General features: G+C 32.7%; 1 protein-coding gene across 4 annotated transcripts in view; it reads right to left on the bottom strand.

The window, feature by feature from the left end:
- Positions 1-23,994, bottom strand: part of ASPP (Ankyrin-repeat, SH3-domain, and Proline-rich-region containing Protein) — a 594,470-nt gene that overhangs the window by 215,426 nt on the left and 355,050 nt on the right. For all 4 annotated transcript variants that reach the window (XM_072535838.1, XM_072535839.1, XM_072535840.1 and 1 more), the window contains one exon: positions 13,223-13,496. In XM_072535838.1, the coding sequence (XP_072391939.1) occupies positions 13,223-13,496 (274 nt within the window). The remainder of the gene's footprint in view (positions 1-13,222; positions 13,497-23,994) is intronic.

Below are 23,994 nucleotides of genomic sequence, written 5' to 3'. Positions count from 1 at the left end.
TCGACAGGTTGGCGACCACTGATTTAATGCTAAATACCTCAATCCCGAACGAATTACTCAATCAACAGTAAGTAAAATTGAAAAAAAAATTAGAGAAACGGGTCTTGTTAAAGATCTTCTCAGAAGTGGTAGAAAATAATATCCGAAGCCAAGAAACTGGACGTTGCACTGGCGTTTCAAGAAAATCCCCATATCAGTTTTAGGCAGGTCGCACTAGATAATAATGTCCACCAATCAACTGTTGTAAGAGTGTTAAAAAAGGAGAAGTGGCATTCATACAAAGTACATCTGGTCCAGAAGCTATTAGAAGATTACTTTGATATAAGAATCGAATTCTGCGAAACCGTTATCGAAAAATGTAACAGAGATCAGGGTTTCATACAAAAGGTACTTTTTTCTGATGAAGCATTGAATGGTCACATAAATCGCCAGACATATCGATACTGGGCAAGTGAAAATCCACATTGGATGGAAGAGTATAGGTCACAATATCCCGAGAAGGTGAATGTTTGGACCGGCATTATAAACAATCAAATTGTAGGGACATATTTTTTTGAGGAAAACTTAACTGCTTCTCGTTATCTAGAATTTCGTCAGGATTATCTGTTGCCACAGCTGAATCAGCTATTTTCTTATATAAATAATTTGTGGTACCAACATGATGGGGCTCCCCCCCACTACGGCGTTGAGGTACGAAATTACCTTAATAATGGCCACCAAGGTCACCAGATTTGACTCCGTTAGACTTTTTTGTGGAGATATGTAAAGAGCAGAGTGTATCAAAATCGACCGAATAATGTAGAAGAATTGAAGGAGAGCACCAGAACGGAAATTGCACAAATAACAACTGAAGTTATCGAAAACGTTAGGAAAGAATTTATTGCCCACCTTTCACATTGTATTATTGCTGAAGGTCGTCAATTTGAACATTTGTTGTAATTTAATTGTATTTAAGTAAACATTTATTGTAAGCTAATTGTATTAATAAACCAACAGTTTTGGCTAACATGTAGAAATAAATATATGATTATATCGTTGCAAAGGCGATACGGAGACATTTCAAATAAACTGTCGCGTGACTTCGATTTGTATTTAAAAAAATCGTCGATTACGTTATTACGCCGACACTGATGAAGTAATGTCCAACACATATATAGCAGTTGATGGTCATTCAAAAATTAAAATTGACGTATTTCAAGATTTTTTTAAAAAGTTGTCTGTTTCTGAAATAATAAATTTATTCCATACATTTGCATCATACTGTATAAGCGCGATAACACAAATACAAAAATACAATAGTCATCATCGTTTTTTTCACTACAATCAGGAAGTTCTCATTTACATCACAGAACTTGGCTTTTACTTAAATATTCCCCCGTTATCCACACATAAACGATTCTAATACATGCATAAAAACATGACGAGGAAAAAAAACAGTCGGAGCAATATATAAAATAGATTCGGAAGGAAATGCGTACGGTTCAGTGAGCAAGAAACAAAACAGTGGAATGAGTGTGTGTGTCTGTATGGGTACGAACATAACGGTCTTAGTAGTCGGGCATGAATATACAGTTTTCAATGAATGCACGCATGAAGGAAGACAACGGCAGGAAGCCAAATCATTTTCTTTCAAAACTGATACACACATTTTGCAAATTGTTTTTGAACGGCAATAGGCCAATCGTTGGGGAATTTTTTGTTTGTCTTCTATTTAAAACGATCGTTCTATTCATATACAGTTATTTATTACATATTTGAGAAATATATTTCAATTGTTCTACACGGCATCAAAACTTTTGAAAAACTTTTTTTTGAAAAAAATATTTACTGTGAAATAGTAAAAATACAACCAGTAGGAAAAAAATTCAGTAAGTTACTTGCCACTTATCTTTTTAACGGAATGAGGGCCTAATGTTTTAGCTGTTGGTATTACAATTCTATATTGGATCTTTTTAGTATTAACGGTTGGCACTACCTGTGAATGACAAGTGTCAACTAGTCAACAAGTAGTTCAAATTGTAACCAGGCATTATTGTTATAATAAAAAATGTTTTACGACCAAAAATCGAAAGAAATACCTATAAATCGTGGAGTAAGACAAATATGTATGCTTTCCCCTTTACTTTTTAATATGTATTCAGAAGAATTGTTTAAAGAGGCATTAGAAGACGTAAATGAAGGCATATTTATTAACGGAGCACTTCTGAATAATCTTAGATACGCAGATGACACAATACTCCTTGCGGACAGCCGAGAAGGAATACAGATCTTTGTTGATCAGAAAGTTACAAGATCTTCTCCACTTGACCAAATATTTGGAAAATGTAAACTCTAGAAAGTTCTACACTGATTTACAAGGTACTGAACAGGAGGAAAGTTTGGAGGAAGAAACATTTTGTGACGCAGAAGCTTGAAGGTACTGGGGAGAACGTTCATGGCCCATGCCGGCACACTCAATTTTTTGTATGATACATAGACTTCGGCAAATATGCATATTGCATATTTTGCATATTGTGCATATTTTATGCAAATATTTCATATTTTGGCATATTTGTATAAAAGTTTGTATAAAGTGCATAAAAGTTCAGATTTTTATACTGTATTTGAAAATTTTTAAACATACCAATTTATTTCAATTCTTGTATAAAATTTTGTAGTCATTTTAATCAAGAAATGATCTAAGTACGTAATCTCTACAGGTACAAAACATTTACAATTTCAAAGAAGATCAATTTAAGTAGCGCTCAACATTCTTAGAAAGTCTCGGTCACTGAGGCATTCAGTTATTGGATAATCGCTAAGGGTTCGCTCATTTGCATTTTATGATCTAATCCCCAAATCTATCTACAATTTATTGTATCTTAACAGCAGGTAAACGGCTAATAGTTTTGTTCCTAATTTAGGGATTTTCCAAAATCTCCCAGTTTATTGAATTAGGTACCTAAACATTTCTAATTTGATGCTCAGATTTGTAAATCATTTTTGTTTTGATATTCAAAGCGTAAACACTCGTTGTGCGTAACAAAAAGGAAGATTGTGATTTTATAATGCCTAAAACAACCAGTGCTTCAACTTGGATTAAACCTTATAAAGAGCTGTCTATGGATATGGGAAAAATCTACTGTTCAGTCTGTGGCAAAATTGTAAGTATCTAATATTTTCTATTAAATATCTAATATTTCATACATACAGGGTGTTTCCAAATGACACTTACAACGTTTGACTGTAGATACTTCTCGAAAAATTGAACAAAACGAAATAGTTAATGAGGGGTCAAACTTATTTACTTTTCGAGATACAGGGTGTTAAAATTAAAAAAAATTAAATTCTTTTAGTTAATAACAACAATAACTTTAAAACCAATAAACGTATTTACTTGAAATTTAGTACTCGTAGGTTGTTTTTAAATGAAAAATAGCTTCCTTTAGTGAGAAAGAATTGTCCATGGTACAATACAATGGTGTATATTTAGAAAAATTTTTCACCTTTACTTTTTTTTATGAAGTCAGCTATTCTAAAACACAATTATTTTTATTGTAATTGAATTAACAAAAAAAAAACTTTTGTTGAATTTTAAAATAAGTTATATGATGTACTAATGGTTAGTAACAAAAACTAATTTGTGGATTAATACTGCATTTAAAACACTTAGCGAGTGTTTTTTTTTCCAAACCAGTTATTTGATTAACCAAAAACACCTTGTATATTTTTATATTTTAAAGGTTGGGTTAAAATAAAGGTTTTTATTTTTATTTATAGATAGCATGTGAGAAGAAATTTCAGATAGACCAACATGTGAGAACTGCTTCACACATTGCAAAAAAAGGAAAAATAGGAGGAAAACATCAAACTTCAATGGCTAAATGTTTCCAATCTACTTCAAAAAAATTAGATGAGCAAGAAACTTTTAATGAAGACTTGTGTCGCGCATTAGTGTCTGCAAACATACCGCTTTCAAAATTAGCAAATGTAAATTTTAGTTCGTTTCTAAAAAAATATTGCAAACTTAATGTTCCAAGTGATCGGTCTCTAAGAAGAAATAATGTGAACGGGCTATACTCGTCGGTGTTAATTAATATTAAGGAAACAAATTGCAGATAATTATTTTTACATATCTGTAGACGAAACCACTGATTCCTCAGGAAAGTATATTGCTCATTTATTGATTGGTGTTCTTAAAGAAGATACCTTACCAAAATCTCATCTTATTTCATGCCAGCAACTTGAGAAAACAAATGCTTTAACAATTTCGCGTTTTATACAAGAAACATTAGCAACTTTTTTTCTTCCGACAACTATTCCTTCTAATAAATTACTGCTTATTTTATCGGATGCTGCTCCTTATATGGTGAAAGCAGGACAAAATTTAAAAATATTTTTCCCAGATTTAATACATGTTACTTGTGTAGCGCATGGATTAAACAGAGTTGCAGAGGAAATACGAAAAAAGTTTCCTCTTGTTAATACCATGATATCCAGTGTCAAAAAAGTATTTCTTAAATCTCCTATAAGAATTCAACTTTATAAAAAATGCTACCTAACATTCCTCTTCCACCACAACCTATTTTAACGCGATGGGGAACATGGTTAGAAGTAGCTAATTTTTATGCAGATCATTTTGTTAAAATAAAGAACATAATTGATACGTTAACAGATGAAAGTTCCCAATCTCTTTTGGATTCTAAACAAACTTTTCAGAGTAACTTGCTTCAACAAGAACTTTCATTTATAAAATCAAATTTTAGTTTTGTTCAAAAAACAATTACTCAGTTAGAATCACCAAAACTGTCATTGTTCGAAAGTACAGCATTAATAAAAGAATTTGCGTCATGTTGTCGGAACGTTAGAGGTAATATTGGAAAAGATATTTTAAAAAAAATTGAAGCTACTATGGAAAAAAATAAAGATTTCGGAAACAATTAATTTAGAACCAAATGTTTTGGTTAGTTTGAAAAATGCTCCCGTTACATCAGTTGATGTTGAACGAAGTTTTTCCATATATAAATATATGTACTCAGACAGAAGCCACAAGTTTTTGTTAGAAAATTTTGAACACCACTTGGTCATTTATTGTTACCATAATTCTAAATAAATTTATTCATACTTAAAAATGATGTAGTTACTTAAAATAAATGTAAATCTTAATGAATAGTAGGAAATATTTAGTTATGTACACTTTTTTTTTAAATAAAATTGTTACTATTTTACGATTTTTTTATTTATTTGTATGCATATTTTGTAAAATATTTGCATATTTTCGGGTAAACACGTGCATATTTATGCGCATATTTTCTACATTTTTATTTGCATATTTGCCGAAGTCTAATGATACATCACTGATTTTTGAAATAAAATATTTTTTTGCCTTCTCTTGATGTTTTCTCTGTAAACATGTCAACTTACCACTGAAAAAATTTATCGATTTATACGGTTAAGTTAAAACAACTTGTTTTAATTTGAAACATTAAATTTCGAATTCCATAAAAAATGTTTTGGCGGAATCCTTTCTAATATTATATCCAAATGAATTCTTTTCCACCACCATCCATAGATTAGCGACACAGAACACAAGCTACTGATCTGTATGGATTTGAAAATAAGGAGATTATATTATTTCGTTCCCAGAATTTTGCTGCCTCTACTTTGACATGTCTTATAGCTTTTTGCCAATTTTCAGATGAAATTTTTTATATTCAATCATTTAGTACTTTTCGAATAGTCCTTTTCATTTGAGTCCAAATTAGTCCAATAGGGTAAGCTCGGAATGATAAGGTGGTAACCACAACAACGCAACTTCTGCCTTTATTTATTTCCTTAAAAGCTCTTACTGTTAGGAAACAGTTCAAAAAATTATCTTCGTAAACATATAAGTAATTTCTTCATGGTAGTGCTTCTTAGAGTTTGAAACAAATCTAACAAAACTCGATCATCAAATTCTTTATTACCTATGATATTATGAGTGATAATCAGACGACGAAGTTTATCAGTCGGAAATTTTAATCCAATAGACAAACCATCAGTAAACACCCGACGAGCATTTGTAACCTCTTTCTTAATATTGTTCTGAAGCTATTTTCTTGTGGCATGTTAAAGTAATTACTATTTAAGTGGGAATAAGCCACAATTAAAGGTAAAAGTACGTTTATTGACGTTTCAATTTTCACTTCGGCAATCGTTCTCAAAATACAAACATTAGTAAACGATTTCCGAAGTGGAAATTGAAAAGTCAATAAACGTACTTTTAATTGTGGCTTATACCATTATTATAAATAGTAATTACTGTAACCTGTTTATCTTGACAAACTTTTCTTACAAAATGTCCTTCATTAAACCAAGTTTCATCCGGATATATTAATGTCTTCTGTTTTCAATGTTTCTTAAATATCGTCTTCTCCCATAAAATTTTTATGCTTTTTTTATAATTACAGATTTTCTATGACACGGATCGACCATTTAAAAGAGAAGACAACTGGTAGGCAACATCAAAAATAGGTAATAAATATAAAAAGAAGAAAAAGAAAAAGTTTATTAACTATTTAAATTGCAGTGTCTCTAATATAATACTAGTTATATTTCTCCGCAATATATTGTCTGCTTTTCGTATTCTAACTCATTTTCTCTTATCGAATCGCCTCATCGATTGGACTAAATCATATATAAAGATAAATGAATGAGCACATCGGAAACTGGTAAATCGGAAAACGTTTTTATGCTACAACGCCCATAGCAAAGCCAAAAAACACAGGAAATCCTTGAAGAATGTTCCATAAAGATAAAATGGTTTAGTGCATGGTAGCTGAATAAGCCTCGAGTCGTTTTATCAATAATTTTCTTAGCAACCGACTTCTACATACACAGAAGTTGTGAATAGTTATTTTAGTAGTCTACGAATGGGATTGCTTTTGTCACGATCGTTAGTGGATGTAAAAATTCTGAAATTTTTTTAATGAAAGTAAATATTCTCGCTCTTTCTCTAAGAGTATTTATTATGTTTATATATATAACAATAACTTGTTTCTTATGTGATCTCTATTTTTATTCTATAACAAGACATACAGACCAAGCGGTATCTGTTTTGTGCTGGGAAAATCGTATTATGATCCTATTTTTTTGCTTTAATCGAAGCCTTTAATATTATCAGAAATGATAATTTAACTACGTGAACACTTCAAAAGGTGGGCTTAATTTTTTATTAAACAATTTGTGAAAAAAATTAAAAAAATATAATTTTTTTTTTCTTTTTTTCGTTGCTATATCTCGGCAGCCAGTGAAAGAATATCATACATAAGAGTAAACAGCAAACCGAACAAGTTGTCCATAATAAACGTCGATGCCCCCACAGAAAACAGTGATGACTTAATAAAACAGCAGTTCTGTGAAACACCGCGACACAAAAAGGATCTTCAAGTGAAAACAGCTTCAGGTTATTCTTCGGGAGCATATGGCTTGAATGTTAGTGGGAAATTCTGGAGTGTTTCCATAAATTTTTACCTTAGCTTTTGCTTGTCTGAATATATTTGCTAAAGTTCCTATGTACGGTTTGTCAATGCTTTGGTTGGTTAAAGCTTCTATTGCTGTCTTGGGATATATAGAATCGAAAGCCTTCTCGAAATCCATGAAGGTTAATGTTAGCGGTATTTCATATTCTTTAGCTCTACTCATTAGTTCTCGAGGTGTATGAATATGATCTATGGTACTGAATCCACTTCTGAAGCCAGCTTGTTCTCTCAGCTGTGCAGCATCTAATGCTTTTTTTAATCTGTTGTTGATGATCTTTGCGAATATCTTGTATACGATTGGTAGTAAACTTATAGGTCTGTAGTTTTTGATATCCTCTATGCTACCTTTCTTGTGAATGAGAATTATTATAGTTTATTCGTCTTCCGGGTTTGGACCGTGTCATTTGTGAGTGACCCAAAAGTGGGTTCATCTCGACGTTTCGCTACAATTGTATGTAGCTTCTTCAGGAGAACAAAAAAAGAAAAAGAAAACAAAAGACAGGAAGATGGGTAGTTAGCAACGGTAACTCAGTTACTCAACGCAACCAGAGGCGAATACTAACTACCAAGATGGGCATTTGGTCACAGTAACTCAACTACTTAACGCAGCCAGAGGTGAAAACCAAATGCCAGGACAGGGATTCACGTCCAACGTAATACTCCTGTGGTTTTTCTTCCGTATATTCGAAGTGTCACTGATAGGATTGGCAAAATTCTTCGCAAAGAAGGTATCAGGACTACTTTTCGACCACCTAAGAAAATCTCACAATATCTACCCTCTCCTAAGGACCCATTACCGCCCCTATCTTCCTGTGGTGTCTATTCTATTCCTTGTTCATGTGGACAAGTGTATATTGGCGAAACTGGTCGTTCCGTCAAAACTCGGATTCAAGAGCATCAAAGATGCATTCGATCAGGTCTTTTCTCCCATTCTGCAGTTGCAGAACACTGCCAAGAAACCGGTCATTCCATATTGTTCGAAAAAACCCATATTATTTCTAAGAGCCCCTTCTTTTATTCCAGGAAAATCCGCGAATCTCTAGAGATCCGAAAAAATCCACATAATATCAATCGAGAGGAAGGATACTACTTGTCTCCCATCTGGAATCTCAGTCTAGAGCCGCCGTCCGGTCCCGCTACCACGATGCAGCCACATGATTGGCCAGCGCGCGCTTCTTGACGTTCGCGCCACGGAGTGTGCCGATACGTCCCGACACGACAGGTCACCGCGACTATAAATAGAGCGGTAGCGGATTAATCGTCGGATTCACTCCCCGCCTCTTACTACACTGCCCTCTTACACTACCCCGCGTTAAGTAGTTGAGTTACTGTGACCAAATGCCCATCTTGGTAGTTAGTATTCGCCTCTGGTTGCGTTGAGTAACTGAGTTACCGTTGCTAACTACCCATCTTCCTGTCTTTTGTTTTCTTTTTCCTTTTTGTTCTCCTGAAGAAGCTACATACAATTGTAGCGAAACGTCGAGATGAACCCACTTTTGGGTCACTCACAAATGACACGGTCCAAACCCGTAAGACGAATAAACTATAATTCTGACTCTGGCCGTGGAAGCCTACGATTTCAATGAGAATTATGTTTGCTGTATTCCAGTGGTCTGATGTTTTCGTTTGTTAGAGCAACGATTTGCTTCTTCCCAATGATTAATGTTTTTCTTGTTTTCTTATAGTTTTTCCTGTTTTCGATTGCATTTTCCACCAGTCTTTCATTGTATTTTCTTATGTCTTCCTTAATACTTTTCCTTATTGTCTTACAAAATTCTGTGTATTGTATTCTCCATATGTTGCTGCTTACATTCATTTCTCTTCTTTGTTTTAGCATTATTTTAGTTTTATCAGACAGTTTACTATGTTGATTTTGTTGTCGCGGGCTTCCGATTTTTTTGGCACTATCAAGGATGATTTTCATTAATTGAGAGCTGTCGATTTGGTCATGTATCCTTTCATCAATTCTCCTTTGGTAGTGATCTGTCAGAGACAAGGGACTAAAAAAGTTGAGACCTATACTACTAGAGAACTCCTACTCCATAGGGCTTTTAAATAAACTCATTTTCGGTTCTCCTTTTCCTTCGCACTTTTCTAACAACCAAAATTTTCATAACAATGAGGTCCGACAATTGACATTGACATACAACACTTCAATAATACCATTTAAAATAACTTATGGTTCCTTACCCTACATTCCAGTCCTGACACCTAAGCTAATGAACATTTTCAAAAATGTTAATGGCTTGAAAATTACAACTAAGAATGTGAAAACGGTATCGAAGTTATACACAAAGACAAAAGATCCTTTCACAATACAGGAGTCATCGAATGTTTTTTATTTTATACCGTGTGCCAATTGCAACAACGTTTACATCGGAGAATCATCTCGTAATTTCCACAGTTGGGTGATCTCACATCGTAGTGACATAAAAACCAACGAAATCAATGCATGTGTACTCACAAAACATGCGATAACTCAGAAACATAAGTTCAATTTCGAGGATTCCTGTATTTTGGCAAAAGAAAAAAACCATGAAAAACGTGTTTTCTTGGAAACGTGTTTCATAAAATCTAGTACATCTTGCATAAATAAAAAGTCTGACATAGATAAATTGAGCAACATTTATTGTTATTTACTGGAAAAACATCAAAAATAAAATAAATATTAACTTCTACATATTCTTGTATGCATAACTGGTTGTATACCATTAAGAGAGGTTTAATAATTAAAAATCAAAACTAACCAATATGGGCCTTTTATTTCTTGAAAAATAAATACAACATTAAGAACAACTAATTACATTTTAATCACATTGCTTTTTCTTTCTGTTCTCTATGTATCAGAGTTAAAACATACTATCAAAAGATGTCATGTCATAAACTAAGTTTTACTATCCTGGCCAAAATTTTTAGAATGTATTGTCCATTATTATATTTTATATTTGTGTTATTAATGTTTAGTGTCAAAGTTTATTTTAAATAATCTCAACGACTAGTAAGTTTCACTGACGAATTGTGATATTTTGTAAATATTTACACATTATATATATATATATATATATATATATATATATATATATATATATATATATATATATATATATATATATATATATATATATATTACAGTGTCTTGACAAAGGAATAAAACAATTCCGAAAGCTCGGCAAAAAGTCAAAAGAGTGTTTCTCTAACATCTCGGCCAACCTTCTGACTGTAGCCCTAATAAACTGGTGGTTTTGCTTATATCGACAGCTTTGCATTTTAGAAAAATTGTGGAGCCAAAAAAATTTCCTTCAAGATAGAAAATGAGAGATACTCTAAACCTCATAAGGTAAAAAATCTAACATTACCAATAAATAACGCAATTACCACGCCAACCTTCCAATACGATTTATTCGTGTTTTCCACGTAAACAATAAAAGCTGGAACGATGTCTCTAGAAATAAATAAGATCAACTACCATTGTAACCGTACTTTTTAAGCTCCTTCTTCTGTCAACCCTAAACCATAAAATACATAATGAAAAGTCTCAGTATTGGATTTTATATACCCAAAGAGGATCTTCTTTATAACGTATATATAAAATTTATAAGCTTAAAATAAATGTTATATATGTGAAGTTCTCATATATATTATATATACAACGGAAATGTTTGTTTTACGTTCCCATTTAAGCCTAAAAAAGGAACAGTAATGTAATAAACATGCAAATAGAGGATGATAAATAGGAAATTAGTGAAATAAATTCAGTTTGAGTACGTTGTTTGTCAGCATTTCAATGTGTTGAGAAAACCTCTGAATACAGGTTAGACAATTTAGACGTATTTTTACTATAACAAATTTTAATGACTAATAATACCATCGATCTTCACTATCTTCATTAAAAAATATATATACAAGATGATGAATTTTATTACTTAATCCCTTCCCTAAATTTGCTAACGGTATTTTGGGACATTTTTTTTAATACATGTTTACAATCTTCTCATAAACAGTACATTAAGTAATTAGTTAATGTGATGACAATATTAACTTGATTTGGGTACCATCCAGCGACAGTTTTCCATTTTGACCTATGTAACCAGGTCTTCTGGCCAAGTCCTCTTCAATCTTCGTTCCTCCATTGATGGCTGATATAATTCACTGATAATTTGGCTGTGGTGGCCTCGAATTTCGAATTTTGGCCTTGTTGGCTGGAAGTGATATGTCATCTTTTACGGTTGGTGCTCCTAGGTTATTGTGGATGTTTGCATTGCTCACATATCAAGGGGCGTTAGCTATCATACGCAATGTTTTTGATTGGAAGGTCTGGAAAATTTTTGTGTTTGAAGGTTTGCTACAGCCCCAGAGTTCTACGCCGTAAGTCCATATTGGTCTTAATATGACTTTGTAAAACAGTATTTGGTTCTCCAATGACAGTTGTGACTTTCTGCCAAGTAACTAATTCATTTGTTTTAATTTTATATTGAGCTGGGTTTTTTGGCGTTAATGTGTTACTTCCAGGTGAGCTTTGGGTCCAAATACCCAAGATATTTCACGTCTCTAGCTGGAATGGGGGCATTGTTTAGACTAACTTGTGAACAAGTGCGTCGTCTTGTAAATGTGATGTGGGCTGATTTTTCGTTATTGACTTCCATTTTGTCAACCAATTCTCTAATGTATGCAAGTAATTTTGCAGCTTTTCAGATCCTATATCTGAGTCTTTGTTTGAAAATAAAACGGCTGTATCATCGGCAAAAGTCGCGACTGTGACGTTATCTGTAGTAGGTATGTCAGCAGTAAAGATTAGGTACAAGAAGGGACCAAGGACACTTCCCTAAGGAACTCCGGATTGGATTGAATCGTAACGAACGTTCGTTAATAAGTTCAGGATAAGTGACATATCGCTAGACAGTAAACATTTTAATTTATATAGCAAACCGTTGTGCCAGAAAAAAGCCTGCTAAATATCGAGAAATACTGAATACTAATAATAATCAACCTAATGTTCGGGTATTATGTTCTCGAGTGGTAGTTTCGCTTATTCTATTTAGCAGGAGTGTTTCAAATATTTTGAACATCAAGGATAACAAGCTTATCTGAGGATAAAAAGAAGGATCTGTAGGCAATCCACCTGGCTTTCCAATCATTATAATATGAGCATATTTCCACTGGATTGGAAATGGCTCTGCAGCATATTGTAGATAATAGTAAGCATGACAACTGCTTTTCTGAGTAGATGTTTTATGATTCTCCCATAGATTAAATCGTATCCTGTGGTTCTGTGAGAGTTAATACTTATTATTATGATACAAATATTACAATATTGTCGTAACATGTACAACTTTATGTAAAGTGGATTACTGTTAGGTAAGGTCTAGATATCTAGTGATAGCAGATCTTAAGGAACGATGTAAAACTACTGAAAATAATTTCGAATTTAAAAGAATACTGTTAAAAAAAGCAAGCTAGGGTCATGGCAAAAGTATGTTTCAGAAATCATTAGATCTACTCCATTTGGTCAAATCTGAAACATGATTAGAAGTATCAATATTGTACTGCTTCTAGTGATGAAAGCTATTCAATGCTATAAGAATCAAAGCATAGCTGACTTAATATAAAGCAAAATAAATAAAAAAAAAGATCTTAAGAAGGACAATACTGAGTACAATAATACGAACTGTATTGGCGTTTTGAAGAAGAAGTAAAGCATTTTTAAAAATTATTATTGTACTTACTGAGAGAAATGTTGTTCTGCTTGTGTTGGTCGACTTGTCCCCTGAGCGCCCGGAGCTTGCGCAGCTTGAGTTCTTGCGCGTCGACCCGATCCCTCAATCTGCGCAAGCGTTCGCTTTCGGCATGGACGCGCTGTTGCCGCGCCTCCTGCTCTTTCAGGTACCTCAGCCGTTGTTCTTTGGCAGCCAGCAATTGGTGCTGCGATTCAATCTGCGCTTGTTGCTGACACGCCATTTCGCGCAGCTCACTTAACGTCAACTGCACTCCCTCTGGTAGCTGAAACAACAAAACAACATTTATTTAATGCCAAGACGTTTGAAACACAAAAAAATAATTATATAATATTAAGTTTTATGTAAAATCTCAAATACTATGATAATGTATCACAACATGAAAGGACGACAAATGAGAATTGTCTGTGTGCTGAAAACGACATTTGTTCGATTGTGCTATAAAGTATATGTTTCTTTTTCGAGAGTTTCTTTTTTCGTTGAATTAATTCCTTAGTATTTTCTATAAACGACTTTTTTGTACTGAGCATGACAAGTTTTATAAGCTGAGGCTTCTACAAATTGCTGTACACAAGCCAACACAAAGCAAATAGCAGAGAAGATCAAGTACCAGCAATATTAACAAAGAAAAAGGGCATTGTCAACCAAGGATCAGAACTCCTACCAGAAATCATAATAGACGACATAAAAATAGCCCTAAGAAAAGCTAAGAATAACAAATCTCCAAGCGAAGATTGTGTAGTTACTGATGCAATTAAAATCAGAAGCACTTACCTGCTTAAGAAAATAAAGAACCTTTTGGACAGCTATAAACTCGACAAATGGCACAATGCTGAGGTAATTCTATTGTACAAAAAAGAAGATCCCTGTGAATCAGAAAACTACTACTAAAATATTGTAAAACATATCAACACATTTCTCGGCATTCAAGCATTTCAATTCAAAAATAATTGATCAAAATTTATTGATAAAAATATGTTGTTTAACCTTCCACAACCTGCATATAGAAAATCATATTTTTTCTCATTCCCAGACATGCAATCAGGAGTCTCCAGAGATATACCAATAATAAGGGCCGGATAATAAGCATTACAAGGGACCAGAACATCTTCTGCAACCTCAACTATTTACAAAACAGTAACTGAATCTTAAATCATAACACTCCATTACAAATATTTAGTATTGTGTTTAACTGAGAAATTATGAAGGGAGTAGTACTCAACAATAGCATTGGCTGATAGTCCTCCTCCAATAGCGACCAACCCATTGATCTCGTTAGTCCAGGAACTGCCAGAAAAATTATAGTCACCAACATAGTATATAATATCGTCATGAAACATGTTACATACGTACTCTAAAGCTAAGCAATGAGCTTCTTATACTTCAGACTTTGAACTGGGTGGAACGTAAACACTGCCCATACAACACTTATTCTGTATAATTACAAATAGTTGTTCAAAATAAGTAATTCACCATCAGGAATAATAATTGGAGATGAGAAAAAGCATTTTTTGTTGGTTGAGTTAGATCTGACACTTGTTTTGCACTCATTTTTGTCGTCTAAATCTGAGAATGACGTCAGATTTTGTCTATCACGTCAACTTTTTAAACTACACGATATCCTGAAAAATTATGAAGATAAAGAAACATAAAATAAAAACGTACCATATCTACAGTTTGCAAAACATTTAATGTAAGTTAAATCGAGTTCATACAAATAAAATTGTTTAATTAATGAACTGTACTTACAAATTAAGACAAAAATTTTCGTTTATAGCTTTTTCTGGAGTGTTCAGTTTTTGTATGACCTTCAAATATTGATGAAGACGCTCACCCTGCTCATTACTCACCGCACCAAGATTGTCCGGGAAATTAGCAAGGTGGCTATGTAAAAAATGCACTTTCATGCTCATGTTGCAACCTAGCTTTTGGAAGCTCTCCAAGAGTTGCTGGACAATGTCGGCGTAGTTCAATGCTCGTGTATTTCCAAGAAAGTTTTTAACAACGTTTTTGAATGCCAACCACGCATTCCTTTGAATTTCTGACATTGTTACCACGAAATGTTCATCTGCAAGAAGATGCCGAATCTGTGGACCATTAAAAACACCGGTCTTTATCTTTTCAAATGACAGAATAGGAAATTTCGAAGTGAGATACTTGAAACAGTCTCCTTCAGTTGGCAAAGCTTTAACAAATTGCTTCATGAGACCCAATTTTATATGCAGAGGTGGAAATATAATATAAGCAGACCATTTTAAGGTCAACACAAATGATCCATTGGAGCATATGACTTTCTTTATGTCGTCATATTCTTCATGCAAACAAACGGAATAGCCAATTGGAACTGAACCAAATAAACTTCCATCGTGGAGGAGTACACACTACAATCCCCACTTTGAGCTATCTATTAACAGTGGCCAATCAGTTGAGTTATAGTTTGAAATTCCCCATTCTTCCATTAAACCACTTACATTATGGCAAAACACAAATCCACCATCACTTTGAAAGTATTGCAGAAATGCCCTTTCTCGTGTTCGAAAATGGCTACCTTTTCAAGCAAGTTTTTCTCATTGAGTTGTGATGTTAAGAGCTCTGAAGGTTTTTTGGATAGTCCCAAATCTCGTATCAAATCATTTAGCTCTTGCTGTTCGAATCCCTTACGTACGGAGTCATCTTCAATTTCGAAACCTTCATCGTTGGAGTCGCTTTCATCGGCACCATCTCCGTATTCACCTTCTTCAAAAGAGGAAAATTCATTAAAAACTTGCACGGGGATTTCGGCTGAATGCGACACTGGGCGTATAGCTGACAGTAAACTAGGATACTCTATCTTACATTTGTTTTTCTTGTTATATCCTGATGTTTTCACTATACAAAAGTAACAATCACTTGAATGATCTTTGGTGGTGCCCATGCTTTATTTTGATCACCAAGTTCCACTTTAAAATAGGCAAAATATGCTTGTCTGAGAAATGTACTGATGTTTGTCCTTTCGACTGGGAATGGTAAAACTGCCACATATATAACAAAACGAATCGGGGCTGTTTTCGCACTTACGACGTGTAGGAGCAGAGGTAGCCATAAGGAAACGTTTCAGTTCAAACACACTAAGTAGTTCTATACACTTCAGTAACGAAATACTAAATACTGCTAGCCGACACACAACGTTTCAACACAGTATAACAGACGTAACTGAAGTGAACAGACAAGTCTAGACCTAGACCAGTTGCAGTTATCAGCGCGTCATTCCCCCCACCAACATGCGCCCCATCCACATAGAAAACGAACGTGACGTGATAGAAGAAAACTAAAAAACAGTTTTGAAACCAGCATGCCTAATTCTATAGAAAACAGCTAGAAAATCTAACTCAGCAGAAATTGAGTTTCAAATTGTTCCCCAGTGCTACTACTAAGTGTTTTGCCAGTAGCAATAGAATATCTATCTTTTCTAAATACTTCCTAAATATGTATATATAGATGAGAAACTTTAAATTGTATGCATAACACATTGACATTAGTTATCTATCTCTAAAGGTAAGTTTTTATCATCAATTACAATATAACCATAAATATAACTTAAATCCATCAAAATCACTTCCTATTCGATATTTTTACATTAAGTAAAGGCCATTTCTTGTCACAGATGTCAGCGAAGACGCCGAAAAGTGCCTGTCTTACTGGAGGCAACAAAAAATGTGACATGATAGATATGACAACTCTATTTCGTTGTGGAATATACGAAATATATTCCATTTTCTACTACGTGGAGCCAAGGAGGAAGAAATACGTTTTGTTTTTCCACGCTAAACCTACATCAATCGATAAAGAAAATAAATGCGATTTTATATGTAGGTGTTAGAACTAAAATATGTGGCTATATTATGTGAAGTATATAGGACACATTATTTTATCTGGGAAAGAAACTGTTTTAATATCTTTATAAGGCACTGAAACGACTTTAAAAAGATATCAAAGTACAGTTAAGGTAAGAAATATCATGTTAGCGGAATTAATAAGTTTCTTTACCAAGTCTACTTCGTTTTCCCAACGTTATTTAATGTATATATTGAAGCAACCACAAAAGATTGTAATGCGTTACAATGAAATGAATTATGAATGAGTTATGTACAATTTTTTGTTTGCATATGATCACGTTTTATGGTAGAAAATGTATATAGGCGGGGGGTTAGAAATTTACTATAAAATAAAATGTTGTTAATAGATAATAAATCCATTAATCTTTATTACGTATTGTACATTTTGGTCTCTAGATCTAAAGTTGTTTTCATTATTTACATTGTTATTTACATCGTTATTTACATTGTTAAAGTAAAATTTCATGTTTTTCAGATCAGTACTGGTAAAAACCGCAGCCATTGATATACAATAAGCGATTCCTTTTAAAGACAATAAAGCCGACTTTACGTAATAAGGAAGCATCTCAACACACTTCTTCTTCTTTCAAGTACCTTATTCGCTTTTTAGAAGGTTGACAATCACAGTAGCAAAAGTCGTTTTGTCTACCTATTGCTTTCTTCCAACTCCCGTCTACCTTTCAACTTTGAATGCCCAGGTTCCAACACCATATAATAATACTGTTATCACGTAACATTTGTTCGAATGAAGTGAGTGAAAAGGTTTATAAATAAATTTAAGTTTTATGGATCAGCTAATTGTCATATTTTAGTTTTCTTTTAAATAAGGTTAATCTTGACAATTAATTAATAATTCATAAAAATTTGGAATTTCATTTCGACATATGACAGTATATCCTTGTATGTCATTTGGTACATAACCATAATTTTAAGGTCTGTTTTGTTAGAAGGTTTCATATAACATTTGTTGATAAACATAGTTTTAATTCTGTTTCGTTAGAAGGTTAAATGCAATTATTTCTTTTAAAAAGATATTCACCCTCAAATTTTTTTAGGAGAAAAAAACCTTTCTTTCCTTTCAAGTACCAAGAGGATTCTTTTAAACGGCGTCCTATTTTAAATAAAGAACGTTAACTCTGACCTACAACCAGAAATCAGTAAAAACGAAATAAAAAAGACGATCAAAGAAATGAAGAATAACAAATATCCTGGAAAAGATGGAATAACTGTGGAAATGCTAAAAAATGGGGGGGAAACTACAGTGGAAGTCCTTCATGTACTAATGAATAAAATATTGAACACAAAACAAATACCCACCACATGGAACAAGGCAATAACACTATTACTATTTAAGAAAGGCGATAGAAAAGATCTGAAAAAGTGAATGTACTGTACAAACTGTTAACTAAACTACTAACAAACAGATTAACAACTAAGTTAGATAATTACCAGTCAAGAGAGCAAGCCAGTTTTAGAAAAGGATTCAGTACAAGCGACTATCTGCTTACGATAAAAATATTAATTGAAGGCCAACGAATATTAAATCCCAATGTATATGGCATTTGTAGACTTTGAAAAAGCATTTGATAAGATGGAACATTGAGCAGTAAAAAAGCCTTTAAAAAATGGGAGAATAGACTACAGATATACGGACTTAATTTCCAATATATATGATCAAGCAACAACATCCATCAAAATAGTTGAACAAGCGGAGCCCATTAAGATACGGCGAGGAGTCAGACAGGGTGACACTATATCACCCAAACTATTCAATCAAGCTTTGGAAGACGTTATGAGGGGATTACCATGGGAAAAAACGATGTATTAACATAAATGGCCATTACTTGAATCAATTGAGATATGCAGACGACATTGTGTTAATAACAGATGAAAGGGAAGAATTACAAAATATGATGGATGAATTAAATAGCGAATCAACAAAAATAGGTCTACAAATGAATTATAATAAAACGAAAATTATGACCACACAACCAGAAGAATTAATAATTACAATTGCACAAACAACTACAGAACAAGTAAAAGAATATGTATGTTTGGGACAACTAGTTAAATTAAATAAAGAAAATCAGACCGGAGAGATAAAGAGAAGGATACGGTTGGCTTGAGTATCCTTCGTAAAACTTTCCTATATACTAAAAAATAGAAAATACCCCCAATATTTAAAAACAAGAGTCTTCAACCAATGTATACTTCCTGTTCTCACGTACGGTTCTCAAATTTGGACGTTTAGAAAGGAAAACATGGAAAAAATAGCAAAGACTCAAAGAGCTATGGAAAGGCAAATGCTGAACATCAGGCTATCAGACAAGAAAAGAAATACTTCTATCCGCAACAAAACAAAAGTGACCGATGTATTAACGCAGATAACAAAACTTAAGTGGAAGTTCGCTGGACATACCATAAGACAGAAAGACGACAGATGGAATAAGATGATTATACACTGGAGACCATATAGTTACAAACGAAAAAGAGGAAGACCACAAATGAGATGGTCAGATGACTTGAAGAAACACGCAGGCCCGAAGTGGATACAAACTGCCTAATAAAGAGAGACGTGGAAGAAGGAAGAGGAGGCCTATGTCCAAAATTGGACAGCAAGGGCTGTATAGATAGATAGAATTGTTCGGAAGGTATTTTTATGTGGCATTTTAATATTATTTACTGTCTTTACTCGGAAATAACTACAATTTCAGTTGAAAATACATTTATTTTGACGTTTATATTTTTACTTAGGAAATCGTTATCAAAATGCTTTCGATTTCGAAATTGTAAATTACTATTTAAATGGGAATAAGCCACAATTAAAGGTTAAAATACGTTTATTGACGTTTCAATTTCCACTTTCCACAAACATTAGTAAATTAAACAAATTTTGTTTTTTGTTACTTAGTGAAAAATTCTTCTAATAATTTAATTTTATCTGACTCATCTATATTGACAATTCAGACATACATTATACATTTTAAAGTAGACGACTTTATTGTTATTGTCATAACATTTACCATGGAAAAGGAATATAATAACACATTACCTTTTCTGGATGTTTTAATCTCTAAGAACGATACTGGATACGAAACTCAGGTGTATAGAAAACCAACACACACCAACAGATATTTAAATTTCAAATCAAATCACAATATTAATATTAAAAAGGGAATTATTAAATCCTTATACGATAGAGCCAACATTACTTGTTCTAACGAAAATTCGTTCTTGGAGGAAAAACATTTGTTAACATATGTTTTATTAAAAAATGATTATCCTTTATCGTTTATAAATAAGGAATTTTCAACAATCGATCGAATAGAACAAAACAACTTAGAACGAGATCCTACAGCATATGCAAGGAATAATACGAGGAAAATAACAATACCATACATAAAAGGATTATCGGAAAAGCTTAAAAGAATAGGAAATAAATTCAACATTTCAACAACATTCAAAACAACAAACACGTTGAGATCTATTTTGTCCAAAACCAAACCTAACAATGAACAAGAAAGGACAAAGAATTGCATTTATAAAATACCTTGTGAATGCGATCAGTTTTATTTAGGTGAAACATTAAGACTATTAAATGTTAGAATAAGTGAACATCAATCCTATATTAAAAATAGAGAATTTGATAGATCTCAAATATGTAAACACGCATGGGATAATGAACATGGAATGATTCAAATATAGTTCTAAAAGAAACGGATGGTAAAAAGAGAAAAATCAAAGAAGCGGCTCTAATTATGCTAAATGAGACCAATTGTGTCGCGAATTCCTCGGCAGAATGTAGTAGGATCTGGTTACCCATATTGAAAGAGGAAGTTATTAAAAGGAAAATACCAGTATTGGTAAGTCAGTAACATATAGAGAATACATCATTTATATTTTTTAAATAACAAACATATAAAATCGGAATTTGGTATTTATTGAAGGTAAAATAAATGCAAGATCAAATACTTACCATGTCGGGATAGTATTATGAGGTTTTTTTCCTGGTTTTTCCCTCATAATTTACTATGGAATCACTAACAGGAGAATTTTACTGTCATCATGGCATGTATTTGTCTTTTTAAAGACGAATTACATGTTATGATCTTTTCTGACGGATATTCTCAAGTTAAAGTTGATTTCATGTAATCGAATGAACTATCTTATAAGTAAAGTCGTCCCAGGAACGCAACTCAACAATATTAGCAATATCATTTTAAAGTCGTCTACTTTAAAATGTATAATGTATGTCTGAATTGTCAATATAGATGAGTCAGATAAAATTAAATTATTAGAAGAATTTTTCACTAAGTAACAAAAAACAAAATTTGTTTAATTTACTAATGTTTGTATTTTGAGAACGATTTCCGAAGTGGAAATTGAAACGTCAATAAACGTATTTTAACCTTTAATTGTGGCTTATTCCCATTTAAATAGTAATTAATTTAAAATGCCAAAGGAAATAGCTTCAGAACAATATTCTAAATTGTAGGTAATTTCCATTAAAGATAGTAAATTACTTAGTTTTGTTCAATTTTACTGTATTTTTTGTCGACTAAATTTTTCAAAATAAAAACTGCTATTATTACTATTAAGTTCACTATGTTTTAATAATAATAAAAGAGCCACACTAAATAAAGTTCTAAAACGGTATAAAAACAACTAAATAAAAAACAAACCTAACGTTCTGTATATAATGTTAACTTCACTAAAAACCGGAGCACTAGCTCACTTGTCACATCCTACACAACTAAACACATTTTTTCGTTCTATCGACAAACAGGGCCCTTCTTTCACTTCGAGTATGTTAGGTACCTAAAACCTATTATTTGGCGACACTCAGGTCAATGAGGAATTGAATTATGAGTTTCTGGGACATTAACCAGATAACATGTGTCTTTATGGCACTGCGAGAAGGAATCGGGAATGTTTCTATCAAGAGTTATGTGGCTGTAATATGTTGCTGTGTCTAAAATGAAATAAAAAATTTAGGGTAATGTCTTGTATTATTAGAAGGAATTTGTGAGTAAAATACATTCTTTTGATTTTTGTTTTAAAAGTGTGTCTGTGATATGGTAATATATATCGAGATAAACAGACAGATTAGACAGGACAAAATAGTTTAATGAATACTAAAACGAACAATATTATAACGAATAAAAAGCTAATGAATTATATTTATACAGCTCGGAGATCTCGAGGAAGCATTCAATTGTGTAGAGCTTTGATAAATTCATTAAAACTAGTTGAATTTAATATAAATATGCAGATCGTGTTTAGTAAATTTCACGAATTTTCGATAATTTTGAATTAGATATGAAATATTTGACTTAAACGGTTTGCTGTGCTGAGAAGGTTAAGAGCAAATTCTCCCAATATTTGAAGAACTGTCAAAGACAAGTAAAGTTTTAACTAATTGATGGAATCGACCGTTACTTGATGGAAATTCATTTTATATAACAATAAAACACTGAAAACTTTGTTTTCAAAACTTCCACAAAATTTATTTTAAATTCTTATCACTACAGCTGTTTCGGCTGATTGCCTTTCTCAAGTGATCTGTTTTTGGCATGGGTTTACACTTTATAGTCTCTAATGAAATAGGTTGAGAAGGGGAGAACTGTTTGTCTCAAGCTGGTCATTCAGAAATATATCTGTTTTTTTTAATTTGTTGATTTCTATAGATTCTAACAAAAAATGGCTTAAGCCCTTTATTTTATGTGAAGAATTTTAAATTCATCATTAAAAGAATGATTATGATCTAGAAGGTGAAGTGCGTATGTAGAATCTGTTTTTCTATTATTGAAAGCCCTTTTATGTTCTGCTATTCGTTTATTAAAATTTCTACCTGTTTGGCCAATATAAGTTTTTGGGCAGTCGCCACATTTAAGTTTGTACACACCACTGTGTAAGTGTTTTTTATGTTGGCTCTTGTTGTTTTTAATATATTTGCCTAGGTTGTTATTTGTTCTGAAAGCTGGTGTTATTCCTTTCTTTTTTATGTGTTTGGCTATTTTTGTTGATATTTTGCCTGTATAGGTAATCGAGCAGAAGGTACTGGGTTTTTTCTCTGGTGGTGGAAACACTAAGTTCAGGGCTTTCTTATGTAGTTTTTGATTTAACATTTTATTAATTGTTTGTTCGTTGTATCCATTGTTTACTGCTATTTGCTTAATGATATTTAATTCTGTCTCAAAATTGTATTTTGACATCGGAATTTCTGTTAATCTATGTAACATACTATGATAGGCTGCCAGTTTATGTTGTGTGGGATGGGATGATGAATTGTGAACAGTCGTGTCAGTATGGGTAGGTTTATGAAATATGGAGAAATCATGTTTGTTTTTAAGTCTGATAATTTTTAAATCTAAAAAATTTATGGATTGATTTTGTTCTGTTTCTATTGTAAATTCAATATGACTATGAAATGAATTAATATACGATAAAAATTGGTCGAGTTGCCTGTTAGTTCCTGTGAAACATACCAGTACGTCGTCTACGTATCTCCACCAATATAAAAACTGTGAAAATGGGATGTTTTGAAATCTTTGTCTCTAGATGATCCATAAAAATATCTTATAGCAATGGGCTTAGAGGATTGCCCATATAAAGTCCTGCACTGTTATTTGTATATATTTCATTATTAAATTCAAAGTAGTCCTGGTTTATGCAAACTTCAAGAAGATGTAAAATTTCAATCTGGAGTTGTTAGGAAAATGTTGTATTTTATTAACTAGTTCTATTGTATTTTTATGGTAAATTTAGGTGAAAATTTAGTGTGTTCTAAAATAATCTCTAACAGTTTTTTTGAAAGTTTATATGACGGAGCTGTATAAAAAGAAACTACAGGTCTTATTGGGTGATCCGGTTTGTGTAGTTTAATGA

The sequence above is a fragment of the Diabrotica undecimpunctata genome, chromosome 6 (assembly GCF_040954645.1).
Source record: "Diabrotica undecimpunctata isolate CICGRU chromosome 6, icDiaUnde3, whole genome shotgun sequence".
In the NCBI taxonomy this organism is placed as follows: Eukaryota; Metazoa; Arthropoda; class Insecta; order Coleoptera; family Chrysomelidae; genus Diabrotica; species Diabrotica undecimpunctata.
Note: the sequence above shows the minus strand (reverse complement) of the source record. Positions and strands in the feature narration are given on the sequence as shown.